At 42.3% G+C, this 17,334-nt stretch overlaps 1 protein-coding gene across 1 annotated transcript in view; it reads right to left on the bottom strand.

The window, feature by feature from the left end:
- Positions 1-2,237: 2,237 nt before the first annotated feature.
- The window catches only part of Dnajc3 (DnaJ heat shock protein family (Hsp40) member C3), a 38,006-nt gene continuing 22,909 nt past the window's right edge, over positions 2,238-17,334 (bottom strand). The window contains exons 5-12 of the mRNA XM_021181622.2: positions 15,823-15,975; positions 13,662-13,843; positions 13,162-13,281; positions 11,632-11,737; positions 11,288-11,408; positions 8,758-8,890; positions 7,210-7,358; positions 2,238-6,022 (exon numbers count right to left, since the gene is read on the bottom strand). Coding sequence (XP_021037281.1) covers positions 5,865-6,022; positions 7,210-7,358; positions 8,758-8,890; positions 11,288-11,408; positions 11,632-11,737; positions 13,162-13,281; positions 13,662-13,843; positions 15,823-15,975 — 1,122 coding nt within the window. The 3' untranslated portion in view covers positions 2,238-5,864. The remainder of the gene's footprint in view (positions 6,023-7,209; positions 7,359-8,757; positions 8,891-11,287; positions 11,409-11,631; positions 11,738-13,161; positions 13,282-13,661; positions 13,844-15,822; positions 15,976-17,334) is intronic.

The following is a 17,334-nucleotide window of genomic DNA, read 5'->3' as shown; positions in this document are numbered from 1 at the left end:
GTTAGTTATACAGGCCGAGTTGTGTCTTACAAGATCACGAGTGGACACTGGGCANTGGGTTAGTTATACAGGTGGAGTTGTGTCTTACAAGATCACGAGTGAACACTGGGCACTGGGTTAGTTATACAGGCCGAGTTGTGGCTTACTTTGATCTGACTACGACTCTGCCCTGGTTCTTCCCTCTTGAAATAAGATTTTTTTTTTTTAACATTATAGGGGCCTAACTTGAAAGACTTATGATTTTAAGACTGGATTTTTTTTAAGACTGAATTTTTAAAGTGTCTGAATTTGTAAGATTATAAAATGTTTTATATTGTGATGTTTGCATTAATGTGTGATCTTGGAAGTGAACAAAAAAGGTAGTGGCTTTACAGTGATGTGCTTGTATGTCAAATTGATAAGGGGTCAATTGTACTGGATACTTTTATGTCAACTTGACAAAAGCTAAAGTTATCTGAGAGGATGGAGCTTCAACTGAGAAAATACCTCCATAAAATTATGCTGTAGACAAGCCTGTAGGGCATTTTTTAAAATTGTTGCTTGATGGGGAAGGGCCCAGCCCATTGTGGGTAGTGCCATCCCTGGGCTGATCTTCTACAAGAAAGCAGGCTGCGGAAGCCAATAAGCAGCATGCTATAGTCTCTACGTCAACTCCTGCCTCCAGGTTCCTGCCCTGTCTGAGCTCTTGTCCTGACTTTCTGCAGTGATGAGCAGTGATGTGGAAAGGTAAGACAAGGGTTGCTTAGTTATGGTGTTTCCTGGGGGGTTGGGGGGGGGCTGGGGAGACAACAGAGAACCTTTACATTCTGTAACTGAGTAATTTCTACTTTCTCCAGCCCTAAAGAACAGTATGACACATTTACCCAGGCTGAAAATTAAAACGTGAATACAGCCAGGCGGTGGTGGTGGTGCATGCCTTTATACCCAGCACTCTGGAGTCCTAGACAGGTAGATCTCTGAGGTCAAGGCCAGTCTGGTCTACCGAATGAATTCCAGGTGAGCCAGGGATTTACCAAGAAACCCCGTCTTTTAAAAAACCCAACAACATCCACTGACACTCCAGAACAACAACAACATAGACTAACGCACCAGAGTGCTGGACTCAAAGGTACTGACGACCCCGTGCGCAGAAGCGAGAACTCTGGTGCTGCCCCAGCCTTTATCTCCACCACTCTTACTGTAGTGGATTTAAGTGAAAGCAAAGCTCCAGTAAATATAGAGAGTTTGAAAGCAAACGACTTTCACAGCTTAGTTGTTTATGACCAAAGATGAAGCTGGGATGGTGGCTTGAGCTCCATCATCAGACTCTCAGGGAGCAGAGGCAGGCTTTTTGAAAGAATGATTACAAAATGGAAAAAAGAAAGAAACTGAAGAGAAGTGAGGAACTAGAACATTTCCAGTGAGAGAGGGATTTCCAAAAGGAGGTCACTGAACCTCCTTGGGTTTTGATTCTTTAGGGCCATGGCATAAAGCAGACAAAAGCAGGAAGTGTGCATGCTAAGATGCTGAGAGTCTGTTTGCTATGCACCCAGCTCCCTCCCACACAAGGATTTGCTCAAAAGGAGAGAAAAACAGTTGCTGAGGTTTAAACTGTAAGCCTTAGGATGCCTGGGAAGCCCAGAACTGAGGGCGAGCACTAACAGGAGCGTGTGTGTGTGTGTGTGTGTGTGTGTGTGTGTCTGTGTGTCTGTGTATCTGTGTCTGCTGAGGGAGAGCCAGAGGCTCTGGGAAAGAATACTACGTCCCCTCTGTTTCTCTGTCAGGCAGCGCCGGCCTCATTTACCTGCTGACTTCTCTGCTGTCATGGTATTAACACGACCACTATGGATTCGGAAGTTTCTAACCTTTCTGTAAAAGTTCTATATAAATTTAAGTATTTTGTTTTTCCTTCAATATAAAATAGATAACTGAAATTAGTAAAAGTGCCTTTTTTGTTTCCAGAAGCTATGACACCATGCATGCCCTTCCTGTAACCATGACACAGGTGAACCGTGAGGTCACATGAAGCCACCTGTTACACTTCAGAATGAAAATGAAGGAATAACCTAGTTTAAGTCCCACTTTTCTAGGGCATGGTGTTCTCTGCTCTTCCTGGCAAACTCACATAAAGGAAAGCCCTTCATCAACTCTGTCCCTGATGCTGTGTGAAATAAAGGTAGAAACAGACTTCTAAGATGGACTTTCTTAAATTTTTAAGTCAAAGGCTAAACATGAATAAGAAGCAAGCAAGTAGTGGATATGACCATAAATATTTTTATTAAATGTGAAAATACACGGGCATAAAAATATTGCCCATATTCATATTGCCCATATTGACACATGTAAGCCCAAGTTGAAATAATTTTAGTTCCTTTTTTATTAAAACACTAAATTGAGATGGATTAAGTAAGATGTGTCCCATTTAAAACAAATATAAACTTAAGAGTAATAATTTAACGTATCAAACATCTTTAATTTTTACCTCCCCTGTGCCCTGCATTTCTTTGCACAGGTATTTCAACCATAGATAGTGCAATAAAACCTGTTGTTACTATACACAAAGCCACGCAGTGGCTAAATTTTACTCTTAAATCATTCAGCAAATGAGATCATCTGTTTTTAAAAAAAAAAAAAAGTACCTCCCTTGAACATCATTTGACATTACAGAATCAACCCTGCCACTAATAGAAGAGAAACAATGCGATCTGGGAAAGATGAGCTCTTAGCGATTACCATTTCCCCTCCCTCCTCCTACGGCAAAGTCAAGTGCAGTCAAGAAAACCATCCTCACTCCCCACTTACCCACGGACGTATCTGTAAGGCAGGTCGGCACCCACAGGGCCTGCAGAGTCACAGCTACCTAGTACAGCTTGCCGTCTTCATGGCCCATGCCAGCTTCTGACCCAGGAATAGATAATGGTGACCACTGACATTTTTTACTTAGTTATCTGTAATCCTCTCTCACACTCATTTTGGGGATGTGTTTAAGTTTGGTATTTTTGAAATGGGGCCTTAAGTCACAGTGACATGCTATTGCAGCCCCACATTCTGGGATTACAGGCATGAGCCACCATGTCTGCTTATGTTTAAAAAAAAAAAAAGAATTTTAATTCCATTCATCAGTGACAAATCTGTATGCTGCTATTTAAAAACAGACTTTTAACACTACATTTTTAACTTAAGACGTTACATCCAATTCACATTAATAAACCACTGAGATGGTTTTCAGGTTTTCTTCTATTCACAGTAAGAAAGAGTAAAGTTTTAGAGCTGAGAAATAAAAGGAGTGGCGGAGCGGCCCCCGTGGCCCCACAACAGGTTCCTTTCCTTCTTCCTGAGCGATAAGCACTGGACACAGCCCAGTGACACCGCACTTAGGAAGCTCACCACAGGGGAGGGGACGTCTATGAACACAACGGAGTTCAGCCAAAGTGAACTTTGATTATATTTTTCCCAGAATTACTACACAGGTTACCTGCAGTTCCTAAACAGAGAAATTGGAATGTGGAAGTAGCTCTGCAAACAGGGGAAAGACAAAGGCAGAGAATGCTTTTTCAGTAATGTGGTTCCACAGTGTCTGCCTTCCAATGTCAGGCAGGTAGCAGAAACCACTGTTCTGACGCTGTGACTCGCCTGGGGCAGGCTGGACCCCTACCTCACTAATGAGCACAGGAGGGCTACTTCACTAACCTCCTGTGGCATCTGCCTTTGGCACCAAAATTTGCAATGACAAAGCCTAATCCTCAGTTACTTTGGGTTGTTACAAGTAGGAAAAAGAGAAAAGAAAACCTCTCCGGGAAGCAAGTTAGGAGGCAGCTAGATCTGGGACATGTGTCCAGGCAGCCCACCTTCAGCCCACACTAAGGGCAGCTGACATCGCTCTAAGTGGGAGTATAAGCACCGTGATGCCTCCTTTGTTCTGCTGGTGAACACTGGGCTTTGCAAAGCACAGAGGTGCCGTCACTCCAGTTCACAACTGTCAGTGACATCACAAAAGGAGTCAGACTGAAAGACGTCAGGTAAGTAGTTACCAAAGCACAGAGGTGCCGTCACTCCAGTTCACAACTGTCAGTGACGTCACAAAAGGAGTCAGACTGAAAGACGTCAGGTAAGTAGTTAACATAAGATTACTAAGATCTGAAAAACACACAAAAATGCTTTTTTATTTTTCATTCAATGTTTCACACTGGCTTGAACTGATTTAATATTTTGGTGGAGGCCCTGGCATGGAACTCACTATGTAAACCAAGCTGGCTCAAACTCTTAGGAATCCACCTGCCTCTGCCTGTCTCTACTGCTAGGATAAAAGCTGAGTTTTCTTGCCTGCCTTGAACTGTGAGACACTGAAGCAAAATGAAAGCTGAAAGGTATTTTGAAATGCATTGTTAAGTGTTTTGGTAAGAAATAGGCTCCTAAGTAGAGGCAAAAAGCACTAAAATGTTTTGCCCAACTCAACTTATGTAATTCATGTTCTTGCAGTTAACAAAATCTTTTTCTATATCTGCTCAAGATGATATGACTATAGGTTAACAAAATGATTTGTGCTTGGCTGCTACATTCATGCTTCCTTCCCACAATTAACTAAAATGTTTAATTTCATAAAAGCAATATATTAGACCTTTATGCTTAAAATATCTCACAATGTTTAAAAAAATTTTTTTCTAGAATAGAGGCAATAATTCTTACCAGAGTAATTCTTCTAAGTTTTCAATACAGCATCAGTAGTTCCACAAATATTCAATATTCTTGATTTAGCAACAGATTTTTAAGGCAAAAATTATACAGTATACAAATACTGACTAGTACATTTCTTAAGTATCTGCTTTAAAGTAAGAGGGACGACGGGAATGTCTCAGGAGGAAGTGCCATCTTATTAAGTGAATGATAGAAGGTACACAGCCAGAGTTGAATCGATTTGCAAGCCTCTACTTTCTTCTCACAGAATAAACAGCCAGGGAACAGCCAGTCCAAAACCCAGCAAGCAATACAACAGAGACAGCTGGACAAATGTGTGAGAGCAGGAGACGCTGCCTCACCTCACCGCACTGCTTGCTCGAGAGGCAACCATAATGCTCTGCCCATGTTGACAGAGCAACTTTCCACTTCTAACCAATTTTGTGACAGGGAATTTCTACCAAACAACTTGGAACTTCACTTTCTTAAAAAGTATTTCAAACTGACTTTCAACAGTATTGTCTAGAAAACCACAGAGCCTCTTTCATATACTTTAACTTACTCTGTTTAGTTTAACAATTAAATTCAAGTGAAATTGGTATTCTCCTATAGATATAAAATAACAACAAAAATACTTCCAGTCTATACCTGGACATACAACCTACCACCTGCTGGTAAGTTTCCTGGAAGATGGTCTCTCCCCTCCTGCAGTGAGAGCTGAGGACACTGGTACAGAAATACTTGCAAGTGAATGGACTGACCAAAGTCTAAGCATAACTGTTCCTCCAAAAATGAAGCTCAGCTGTCCACACTCCTTTAAGAATACTGAGACACAAGCCATCAAAGCTCACAGCTCCTCCTCACGGTTAATACACAAGCCTGCATAGAATCTGTCTGCTCAGGGTTATAAATGTCTATTTAATGCTTTTTTCAACACCTCCACAGGATAAGTATCCCAGACCACTTCTCCCAGAAGTCACAAATAAGTATAGGCTGCTTCATCAGAAATACAGTTAGCTCCTTGCTTCCCACCTTGACAGGCCCATCAACCTTAAGTCTACAGTAAGCACAGCTGTTTTTCTTTAAAACAACTCTTTGGTCATGGACAAACTAAAAGATTTGTTCCATTTTGTTTCCATTAGAATCCCAAACAAAATTTGTTTTTAATGTTAAAAATAATAATAAAGCAGAGGAGCAGTAAAAGAGCTGGTTTAATTGAAGTGGAACTTAAATCTGAAGGGTCCGCCTGAGCTGAAGGGGTTGAACCCCTGCCATGAGTTCCAACTCCTGTGGAAGGGGTTGCCACCACCTCCTTGTTGACTCTCTGCATCAAGAGGATCTTCTCCGTCATCAAACTTCTTTCTCATTTCTAGAAAAGAAAACAGCAAGTTAAGTCCCACATATTATCTAAGGTATGGGTATGAGGCTTTAATACTCAAATCCATACCTTCTCATTCCCATCCCGAAGAAAGCAATTGCAAAGACAACTCACAGAGCAGCTCGTCACAACTCTTACCCCCAAATGAAGTCCATCAGGCAAGAGCCTCACTGAGTCCCCTCCACAATCTAACTAAGGAGCTTCCTGGAGCTATCTGGCCCAACAGGTGGAACACAACATTCCATAAGGCTGTTTCCTCCCGAAATATAGACACATGAAGAACACAATGAGGCACTCTCAAGATTGATGGGAGGGGACAGGAAGCATTTAACACCTCCAAATTCCTAAGAAGGAGCCTGGCTCTGCTCTACCAGTACACAGCACTTCAATTTGCAATGCCCTTTGCATCTGAGAAGCAGACCAGCACCTACTGTGTTCAATAACAAAGTGCTTACTAGAGTACAACTAGGGACAAAAGGCATTTCAATGCTGTAAATGGATACACAGAAAAGATTTGCTCAAGACGCAAAACTTGATTTCCTCATTGTTGAACCTTTCTAGCTGAAATTAGAAAGCCCACCACCATGCATAGCAAAGGCAGAGAAGAGCAGTATGGACGAATTCTTAGCCTGTCTCCTTCTCATACTTGTCAACCAGAATGTCTGTTCACGTGACTTGGAGCAAGACTGCTGCTAACGTCCACGGAGGCACAACAGGCCCTGTTGATGATCTACGCTCCTCTCTTCTTTTGTAAGGCAGCTTGACATACTGGGTTCCTCATCAGGCTCCTGAGACACTTGGAAATTTAGTACCAAGAAAGCTAACAGGAGTCTAAGAAATATGTGTGTTATGTTCAGTGTTGTTCTTTCACATGATTGCAAAAATAAAAAATAAAAAACCTAAGAAGTGAGAGGAACTTGTTCAAGAAAGAAAACATATTCCATATTCACTATTCTTTCCACTACACCATTTCTCTGAGAGTTCCCACTCTGAGGCAGGAAGCGGCTGGTGAGACTGAAGCGCTCAGCAGCACCCACAGCCCTCCAGCTCGCCCATGCCGCTCCACAGCAGCACCCACAGCCCTCCAGCTCGCCCATGCCGCTCCACACAGCATTGGCCCCTGCCTGGGATGGGAACAGGCAGAGTCACTCACTGCACCTCTTCAAGAGCAAAGGTACCTGGGTCTGAGAGGACTTCTTTAGCAGCTGCTATGTCAATGAACTTTTTCTCTGCTTTTTTCTTTTCTTCTTCATTCTGGAAATTATCTGGATGCCACTGCAGTGCTAACTTTCGGTATGCTTTAATGATTTCTTGTTTTTTGGCATTTCTGAAGGATGGAGGAAATTATTTAGTTAATTGTCAAGAAAAAAGTATTCCACATTCAATATTCTTTTTACTACACCATGTACCTGAGGATTCCCAAACTCATGTAGAAGAGAAAGGGTCCAATTTCCTCTCATTAAAAAAAAAAAAAAACAAAAAAACAAAAAAAAAACACAAGAGCTGTGCTGATAGACCTGTTTGAGAACTCAGTGGTAGAGAGCTTGCCTTGCATATGTATCAACCTGAGGTTCAGCACAGCACAGCAAACAAATACTATAAGCTCTGTGTGTGTAAAGAGGAGGGAGGGAGGGAGGGAGGGAGACCTGACTGTACACAGCCTTCTTTTTTTAGAAAATCCAAAGATGTAAGTCAAAGATCAAAAACTTAGCATACTGTTCTAGATAGTCAACTTTGTTTTTCCTTCCTTTTTGGGCCATAGGGATGGGTGGGGGCAAATACTGAGAACTGTATGCAAGGCAAGTCCACTACCACTGAGCTAAAACCCAAGGCTTCCTGAGACCCTCACTCAGCATCTTAGACTACAGTACAGGTCTGTACAGCTGTCACTTTCTGAGTCTCCACACTACCATGATTTAGGTTTTTCTGCGCATTAAAAAGACTTTCACACCAGAGATGGTAGTGCAAGCTTTAATCCCAGAAGCACACAGAGGAGAGGCCCAAGAATCCCTCTGAGTTTAAGGCCATCTAGATCTTCATTGTGACTTCAGGCCAGTCAGGATTATACAGTGAGACCCTGTCAATCAGAATAAAGCACACACACACACGTACATAAACTCTATTTTGAACCCCTTACTTTAGGTTAAGTTTACTTAATACTACAAAAACTGACAGCCTATTTGGGTCTGTTGTTTTAGATATCAATTTTTATTTTATGTATATATTGCTTGCATGTGTGACCATCATGTGTGTGCAATGACAGTGAGGCAGAAGAGAAGGTCAAAACTGGAGTTAGAGATGGTTGTGAGCCTTACCATGCATACAGGTACTGAGAGCTGAACCTGGGTCCTCCCTCCACCCTGGAAAGCGGGCCTTACTGTAACAGTACAACTATGACTTCAGGCCCGGGGAGGGCTTCATTTTCCTTCCCACTCCAACCAAAATAAAGTGCAAGTCTACTTGTTAATCTTTCGTCCCAAGAGTCGGGGATAGGAACTATTGGTGCCCAGCCTTCCTTCACACCAGCTCCTCTCTATTAGAGCTCTACTAGTCTTTATAAAAAAGCTGCCTGTAACATACTGAAGACAGATCATGATGCTAAAGTTTGTTAGAATAATAAGACTGAAATAACATGGGTAAACAAAGAGAACCAGGTTAAGACAAAAAGAGCTACGTTAGTTTTAAAGCAGTTGATTAAATACAGCACGCAAGCTATAACAACTCACCTTTTTACTCCCAAGATTTTATAATAATCTCGTTTCTGTGACTGCTTCAGTAACCGCTGGGCTTTCTCTAAGCCTTCCCGAATCTGCTGGTCATTTTCGTTGTGCTCCTGAGCAGCTTCATAATCCTGAATGGCTGTCAAGATATGTTTAGAATAATGCTGTTAGGGGAAATTACTATTCAGTGCCGTTATTATTCTACCAACACAGATCTAAGTCCTCATTGTCAGCCCCTCACCCACTGCTGCTTCTAAGAGCCTAAAGAGCACCATTTTCATAATTTTGTTTAAACTTAATTCTTAATTGAGACCGGGGTTCCTGCTCCTGTCTGACAGAACTCGCTGTAGCTGCCTTACTTGTCCACCCTCCCATGTCGTCTCCCCACACCTCCTTCAAAGTAGTTTAATATTATACAGAGCAGTCACCGCCACTAAGACTTAAATGAGCACTGCATCGCAAAGAAAGTAAGACACGTTCCAATAAACTTACAGACTCTCTCCTAAACTCATAGACTCACTATCCCTGGGAGTCTGAAATCTAGGTGTGACTAGACAATGAAACTGGCCTTCAGTCACAGCCCTGGGTGCTGGGTCTCTGATGAGGCCAAGTTGTAGAACTAAATTCACTGTGTCAGTTTATAGAATCTTAGAAGTGTCCTCCAGAACTCAGTTGGTCCTTTGCACTTTTCTTCCTCCATGAAGCACATCTTAGCCCCTGAGTACAACTACAGGCTAAGTGCAGTGTGCTCTACCAAACTGGGCTTAGTCAGGAAAGCTTGGCACACATATTCTAAACAAACAAATTAAAGGATTTTGAGACCAAATTCTATTATTTGTGGAAAAATAGTAAAGAAAAAGAAATTTCTTTGGATAACATTTATTTATCTTGGCAACAGTTAACTGTATAAAGAGTGTGAGAAGAAACTTGAACAAATGATACAATGACAAGCTTAACAGACTTTAGCAACTTGTTCTACACTGAGAATGAGCCAACAGTATCACTAGACAAGCCACTGTGAGCAGCTAACCTAGAGGCTGGCTAATTTATACCCTTGTGGCATCATAGGATACTATAATTGTGATTCAGCTACAGGGAATTTTTTCCAACTTAGTTCATAAACTATCACAAATACCAGTGAGGTTTAATAACAACTAACATCCACAGCACTTACCACCCTAGCCTTGGAACAAGCACTCTCCGAGGGATGAGAGCAACGTGTTCCAAGATACACACACCTGCTATTCATACAAATTTTTAATTTAAAACACATTTACATTCAACCCCCCCCCCCGCCCCCCAAAGACATGATCTCTGTGTCGCCCTGGCTGTCCTAGAACTTGCTCTGTAGACCAGGCTGGACTCGAACTCAGAGAGATCCGCCTGCTTCTGCTTTCTGAGAACTGGGACTAACTGGTGTGCACCACCAATGCCCAGCTCACATTTTCATTCTTAAAATTAAAAACTGTTATTTCACTTTAAATTGAGGCCTGGGGGAGGTACCCCACACAGCACATGGGAGGCCAGGGAACACCTGCAGTGGTTCTCTCCCAAACTGCATTCAGGTCAGCAGGCTTGCAGCAGGCACTACCCACTGAGCCACCTTACCAACCCCATCCGCCAAGTCTTCTAAGTCGTATTTATTACATTACAGTGTGCGTATTTGTCTTACTATAAAAAGTGTAGAATTATTGGTTGTTTCCTGTATGCACATGATTAAAAACAGGGACTGATTATAACCTAAAATACTTCCCACAAGCATACAGTAGCTATGTATTTTTTGTTTTATTTCCTCAGATTCCACACTATGGGAGGTAATCTTTAAAACAGTAAACAATACATGATTCAAGTCTACCTCACATGCACATGGTCCTGCAAGGCCAATCTACTATTAAAAATAAAAGTTAAAGTGATATAAGGAGGGTGGTGTGTTGGAGAGAATGGGAGATTAATTCTGATTAAAATCCATGGGAAATCATCAAATAGTTTAAAAATTAGAAAAGAAAAAACCCTAATTAAATGTTCATATAGTACTGTTAGAAATGTGGTAAAAGACGTTACATGTAATGTGTTCCATCTTTCAACTATTGTGTATGCTTCAGGATTGCCAATTTTTGAGGTCCTCATAACATCTAGTAAGAAGGCCTCTTAGCTCAGTGTACCCTAATATTGCAGAGCTGGGAGCTCACAGAATCATCCTGCAAGACATATGTATGTGTGCTGTGTATGTAGGTAGGTAGGTAGGTATGTATGTATATGATACGATACATATTTTCATATTCCACTGACCTGGTTTCAATCAAACTCTCTCTTACTTCAGATGCTATACCTATTATGATCCACTAAGACAGAATAATTACCAATTTTTCAAATTCTTAGCCATCTGCAGATAAATGTATTCAAAATAAAATGCAACTGACATGTGCTTGTGTCATACAATTTAACCATTAAACACTGCAGGTCAAAGTCCTCTCAAGTGCTGGTGTCATACAACTTAACTGTCAGACACCGCAGGTCAAAGTCCTCTCCGGGTTACCTTCATCGTACATTTCCTCTATTAAGTAGGCCTCGGCTCGGTCTTTCAGAGCATTCACATTGTCGGGCTCCATCTGTAAAACTTCAGAACATATCCTAATGGCTTCCACAGGCTTCTCATCCTAAAAGCAAAAGAAAGAAAAGCAAAGATGGCCTGGAGGTGCGCCTCCGTGGTAGTGCTTGCCTGTCAAGCACGAGCTCCTGAGTTCAGGACTCCGTGCCAAAATAAACTAAAAACAAGCATTGTGAACCAGAGCAATGGCTCAGTAGTGTGTGCACTGAACAAGCATGCGAATTTTACGTCCATGTGGCTGCTGTCCCCTGCCTGGGAGCGTCAGCTGTTACCTTAGAGAAGCAGTGGCAGATCCTCTCCTTTGAGCGCACTGTGTACTCAGCAACACTGGGCTCTGTTTTCATGACTGATTCATATTTGCTGGTTGCATCTGTGTATCTATGAAATAAGCAACCAGTGAGTAACCAGGAGACTGTTTCCAGAGCTGCAGACCACCTCTCCTTTCTCTGTGTGGCTCAGTAAATGGAAAGAGCACAAGACCTGCCTTCAAATAAACTCTCTAGCCTTAATCCAGAGAAACCTGCTGAATACAGAGACAGAGTCTCTAAAGCATGCACGGGCTGGGGGAAAGAGCAGTGGACAACACTTGTCAACAAGACTGATGACAACCTGAGGTTAATCCAAAACTCACAGGGTGGAAAAAGCCCCAGACATATTCTCCAGGGCATGTATTTGCCTATACTCACCACTAAATAAAACCGTTTAAAGCATGTGGCTAGGGCACACAGGCAGTGGAGACTCTATGGGAACTCATTCTCCATTCTTAGGGGAACCCAGCGGTAGAGCTGCTTCAGGGCCAGCCATGCTCCTCTAACTCCAGGAAACTTGCTACTTCACCAAACTAGCTAAGTGCTCTGTCACTGGCAAACACTTGTTCACGTCTCCCCAGAAAATGTTCACAAAACAGACTGCTCACGCACACGCACGCACGCACACTGTGGGTGGCAGGGAGCAGCACTGGAGAGCAAAAGCACACACTCTGCCACTGAGCTGTCGCTCCAACCTAGATTGGAGAATAGAGGCTCATCTCAAACGTTTACATTGGTTTTGTTTCCATTTCTTTCAGACTCTTTAAAATGGCAAAACTATAGAAACAAAGACTATAGTCACTGTTACTAGAATCTAAGGATAGCTAGGGACAGGGAAGTAGTTGTGGCTATAAAAGGCAACCTAAGAGGGGCTTCAGTAGTGATAGAATTAATCAACATCTTGATCCAAGACATGAGTTTGCAAGACACTAGAGGAAATTGGGTAAAGCATTCTCCTGACAGCTACAGAGGCGTCACAGGGGTGTGGGTATCAGAGGCCACCTTCTACTAAGCAGTAGTGTGTGCAAAGTCTTCTCTCAACAGTCCTGGCCCAGCCCATCAAGCCCTACACCCCAGTGCTGGCACCTTGTAAGAGAACAATTTAACTACCTACCACCTCACTCCAGAGGTTTTCTCTGACTCCAGGCCTTCACTGCTACAGACCGGGTTAAGGGCTCTTCTGCTTCTCCTGTTAAGTTCCACTCTAGCACTTTGCTGTCAGCTCTATACGCCAGCACTGGCATTGATCGCTATGCCTCCCACACAAACCTTTAAGACTAAACACTGCAGTCACATTTCTGCTCTCAGTGTATAGTTCAGTGCCTAACGCACAAAAGACGACAAACCTGAAATAGCATACGGCTGCTAGTAAGGATGCTATGCAGTTACTGCTACTGAGGTCTCGCCGGTTTCAACGTGTGTATACAATCCTGGTGGTGTTGCTAAGCTCAGTGCATCTGGGTCCTAACCAGACAGATAAGGAAAGGCTCTTACCTGCCATCTCTGATCAGCTCTTCAGCCGACTCAATCAGCTTGTTAAGTTTCTTCACTTGCTTATAGTGTGCAAAACACCGCTTGTGATCCTGGTCAAGTTTCAGACATTCACGAACTTCACTGCTCATATAATTTTTAAAAAGAGAAATATTCCAAGTTAAGATAATTATTGAATAGTTCTCTGTATGAAGCAGAGAAATCATCATTAAAGAATTCTTCTTTGGAATGATGAAAACATGCTGACACAGTAATCAAAGTGGCACAGACTTATGCATTGCATACTCCAGTTTAGCTTCAGTAAGTAAAACAGCATCCTCATATTAGTAAGACTATTTCAGGAAGATTAACTGTAGGATGTATATATTATATATATACATAATACCCTAGGGGTAACCCAAGTGGATATTTGAGTGGATATAGGTATTTTTAAAAGCTTTAAAATTTCTATTAACATGATATGAAACCTTAGAAAGACTAGCTATGGATGTGAAGGAGCTGACCTGAGAGACAGCTCATGGTCTCCTAGCTGGTAGTAGAGTGTGCTGATTTTGTAAAACGCCTCTGTGTTGTCATTCTTCAGCTTTGAAGCAGCCTTTAAGTCACTGATGGCTTTCCTGGGCTCTCCTTCCTTTATGAAGCATTCTGCTCGCAGTTCACGCAGTTCTGCATCCCAAACACAAACCTTAAGAAACAAAAGAACTAGACTTTAAGACACATAGTTATACACATTGACTCTTGCACCCTACACATTCATGAACACACTCATACACACAAAACCCCTCAGTCCATGTGATCTGGTCACTGTTTTATAAATGGAGTCAAGAACCCTGACACACTTCCGGGAGACGATAGAGCGTGATAATCTCTTGAGTATGTCTTAAACTCTCAGCAGCGGAGGAGGTGCACATGCAGCGAAGGCCTTCATCCTCAGACTACAGAGTTTACAGCTCTGACTATCAAAAACATAGCATTGGGACACTGAGTTCCAGCCAAGCTTAGTGCACGATGAAACCTTTCTCAAGAGAGAGAAGAGGAAGAGGAGGAAGAGGAGGAGGAGGAGGAGGAGGGGAGGGGGGAGGGAGGGGAGAGAGAAAGCCTACAGCATTCACTATTAGATTATTCCCACTCAAACATTTGAAGAGAATCAATATAATTAATAAAAACTGAGTTCTTTTTTGTAAGTCTTGACTTGTCCTGTTTGCTGAGGCAGGATACCATGCATACTGCTGGCCTCCCATGCCCTATGATCCCAGATCCAGCTAATCCAATGCCAAGCCTCACACTGTGAGCACTGCAAATGCTGGGCAAACTCTACCACCTGAGCTATATCCCCAGACACCATCCTAGGGTCTCAGAAAAATGCTGACAATGCATTGATCACTACATTAAATATTTTTAAGATGTTACATCTTTCCTTCCTTGATAGTAAATCCTTAGTTTAAAAGAAGAAAAAAGGGGCTGGTGAGATGGCTCCGTGGTTAAGAGCACTGACTGCTCTTCTAGAAGTCTTGAGTTCAGTGCCCAGCAGCCACATGGTAGCTCACAACCCTCTGTAATGGGACCTAATGCCTTCTTCTGGTGTGTCTCAAGACTGCTACACTATACTCACATACATAAAAAAAATAAATAAGCCGGGCAGTGGTGGCGCACGCCTTTAATCCCAGCACTTAGGAGGCAGAGGCAGGCGGATTTCTGAGTTCGAGGCCAGCCTGGTCTACAGAGTGAGTTCCAGGACAGCCAGGGCTCCACAGAGAAACCCTGTCTTGAAAAACCCCAAAATAAATAAATAAACAAACAAACAGAATTCCTCTATGTCCTATCACATGATTTCTTCTATAAAATTATCAAGTAAGAGCCAGCAAGATATTTTAGTATGTAAGATGCTTGCATACAAGCCTAGGGACGAGTCTAACCCCCACAACCCACATAAAGATGGGAGAAGGGAGCTGACGCCACAGAATGAATCTTTGACCTCTTCAAGGGCATCATAGTACACACAACTACACACACACATCATCACACACACACAGATAACTGTTTAATTATCAAGTGAATCTATATATCACATGTTTACTGCCAATATTAAGTTAAAGAGCTGTGAAAATGGTAATTACACTGATTATTTCCATTTAGGCTTTCTTCTGAAATCCTTCTGAGGCAAGGAAATCCTAAACTTACTGCTTCCTACTAGAACCCTCCCTGTTGTAGCGTTCTCTCTCTGCCTTCTCCCTTAGAAGGTTCTTACTGTGAAAGTATTCCTCTTTGTTTTCAAACACCATCTTTCCTTCCTCTTTAAGTAACGGGTCTTTTACCCATTGTCTAACATAGTATTCTCCTAAGAGCAGAGGCAGGCAGATCTCTGTGAGTTTGAGCCAGCCTGGTCTATCTACATAGAGAGTTTTGAGTTAACTAGACCTACAAAGAAATAGAAAGACTGTCTCAAAAAACAAAACAACAACAAGATGTAATTCTCACTGGTAAGTACTAATATTTACTAAAAAAAACTTTAGTTCCACATTTATATAACCAATTTTTAAGAGCTAAAAGCCCAAAGATCACTCTGCACCCTATCTTGGTTTGGCAGTCAAAGTTTCTAACACGAGCCTTACTCTAAAAAGCAGTGCCAGACTCGTCATCGGCTGCAGGACCTGAGAAACTTACCTCTAAAATCTTATCAAGGAAGGTTATAGCAGCAGTGTAATCGGCACCGTCAAAGGCGTCGAGCGCTTGGGAGCGCAGGCGCTGCATCTCGTCAGCTTTTACAAGCTGAGACTCAGCTTCCTTCTCCTCGTGCTCACTGGGATTAGATTTGAGCTGCAGCCAAACAACAAAATACAAGAGTTAATCTTATAAATCCAGTACCTGTAACACACACACACACACAGAGATCTTACCATTCCAGATACCACGGCACAAGCCCTGCATGGAAGAGCCAATCAGACCATGCCCACAAACTGAGACAATAGGAAGGGCTGGTAATATTGGGTGATTCATTCTACACCAGCAGGGAACACACACAGGAGTAACATGGATGGAAGTTTTGCCATTTCTCACTGACAAAGTTATGAATATTTTCATACGTATTTTATAACCAGTTGGCCTGTAACATTATTTACGTATATATGTTGTATGTCATAGTATGAGTGCAGACAGCGGAAGCCCGTATGTGGGCTCCAGGGATTGGTCAGGCATAACAGCATGCGGCTACCCACTGAGCATCTCGGCAGGCCTTTTAGGATTACTTTCCAATAAAGTCTAAATCAATGAACAAGTTAGTTACCCAAATCCTGAATTAATCACTTTCCTACATGCTCTGTGCACTTCCTTAACAATGAAAAGAAGGTGACATGTATCAGGGCATGGCAAGGACTCTCAAGTGTAAGAATCAGCAGGCACTACCACAAGTACAAGTTCCCCTTCAGTGCTGGGACCTGAACCCAGGCCCTCACGCTCCCACTGAATCGTACCCCTAACACTTTCATGACTGCTCCGTGATCCATAAATTCACAATGAGGGGAGCTGTAGCTCAGAGACAGAATTCTTACAGAATGCTGTAACAACTAAAAACACAGTAATTCGTTTCCCCTTGAATTACACATCAGCCCACTTTAAAATGTGAACATTCTCTACTAAAGTTAGTTACAGCTATTAAAGTACCTAAATTTGATCCATTTGAGGTAAAAATAAAATTATAATTTAATAGAGTGGTATGTTTATTTACATAATCTGAGTTTTTAGGTTATGCAGACAAAAGGTAAAAAGGCAAATGAAATATTAGGGAGAAGATATAAACAATATTATCAGGTAAGGTTATATCAATAATTCATAGAACTCAAAAACAATACCTGCTATGAAAAAAACAGGCTAAGGCCTTTAACATAAAGAACTTGCCAGCGGGTACACAGAAACGCACGCCACACCCTTCTCATCAGGGAAAGACTGATCAGAACCACAGAGGTGCCTGCCACCCTACACTTACTGGGAGTCCCACTGCAGCACTTAGGACCTACAATGTTCCCTCCAAGGAAGGGAGGTAGGGGGGTGTGTGGGTGTGGGTGTGTGTGTGTGTGACATGTGTGTGGTGTGTGTGTGGTGTGTGTGTGTGTGGGTGTGTGTGATGTGTGTGTGTGTGACATGTGTGTGGTGTGTGTGTGTGGTGTGTGTGTGTGTGTG

The sequence above is a fragment of the Mus caroli genome, chromosome 14 (genome assembly GCF_900094665.2).
Source record: "Mus caroli chromosome 14, CAROLI_EIJ_v1.1, whole genome shotgun sequence".
Taxonomy (NCBI): domain Eukaryota; kingdom Metazoa; phylum Chordata; class Mammalia; order Rodentia; family Muridae; genus Mus; species Mus caroli.
This window is presented reverse-complemented; position numbering and strand designations above follow the sequence as displayed.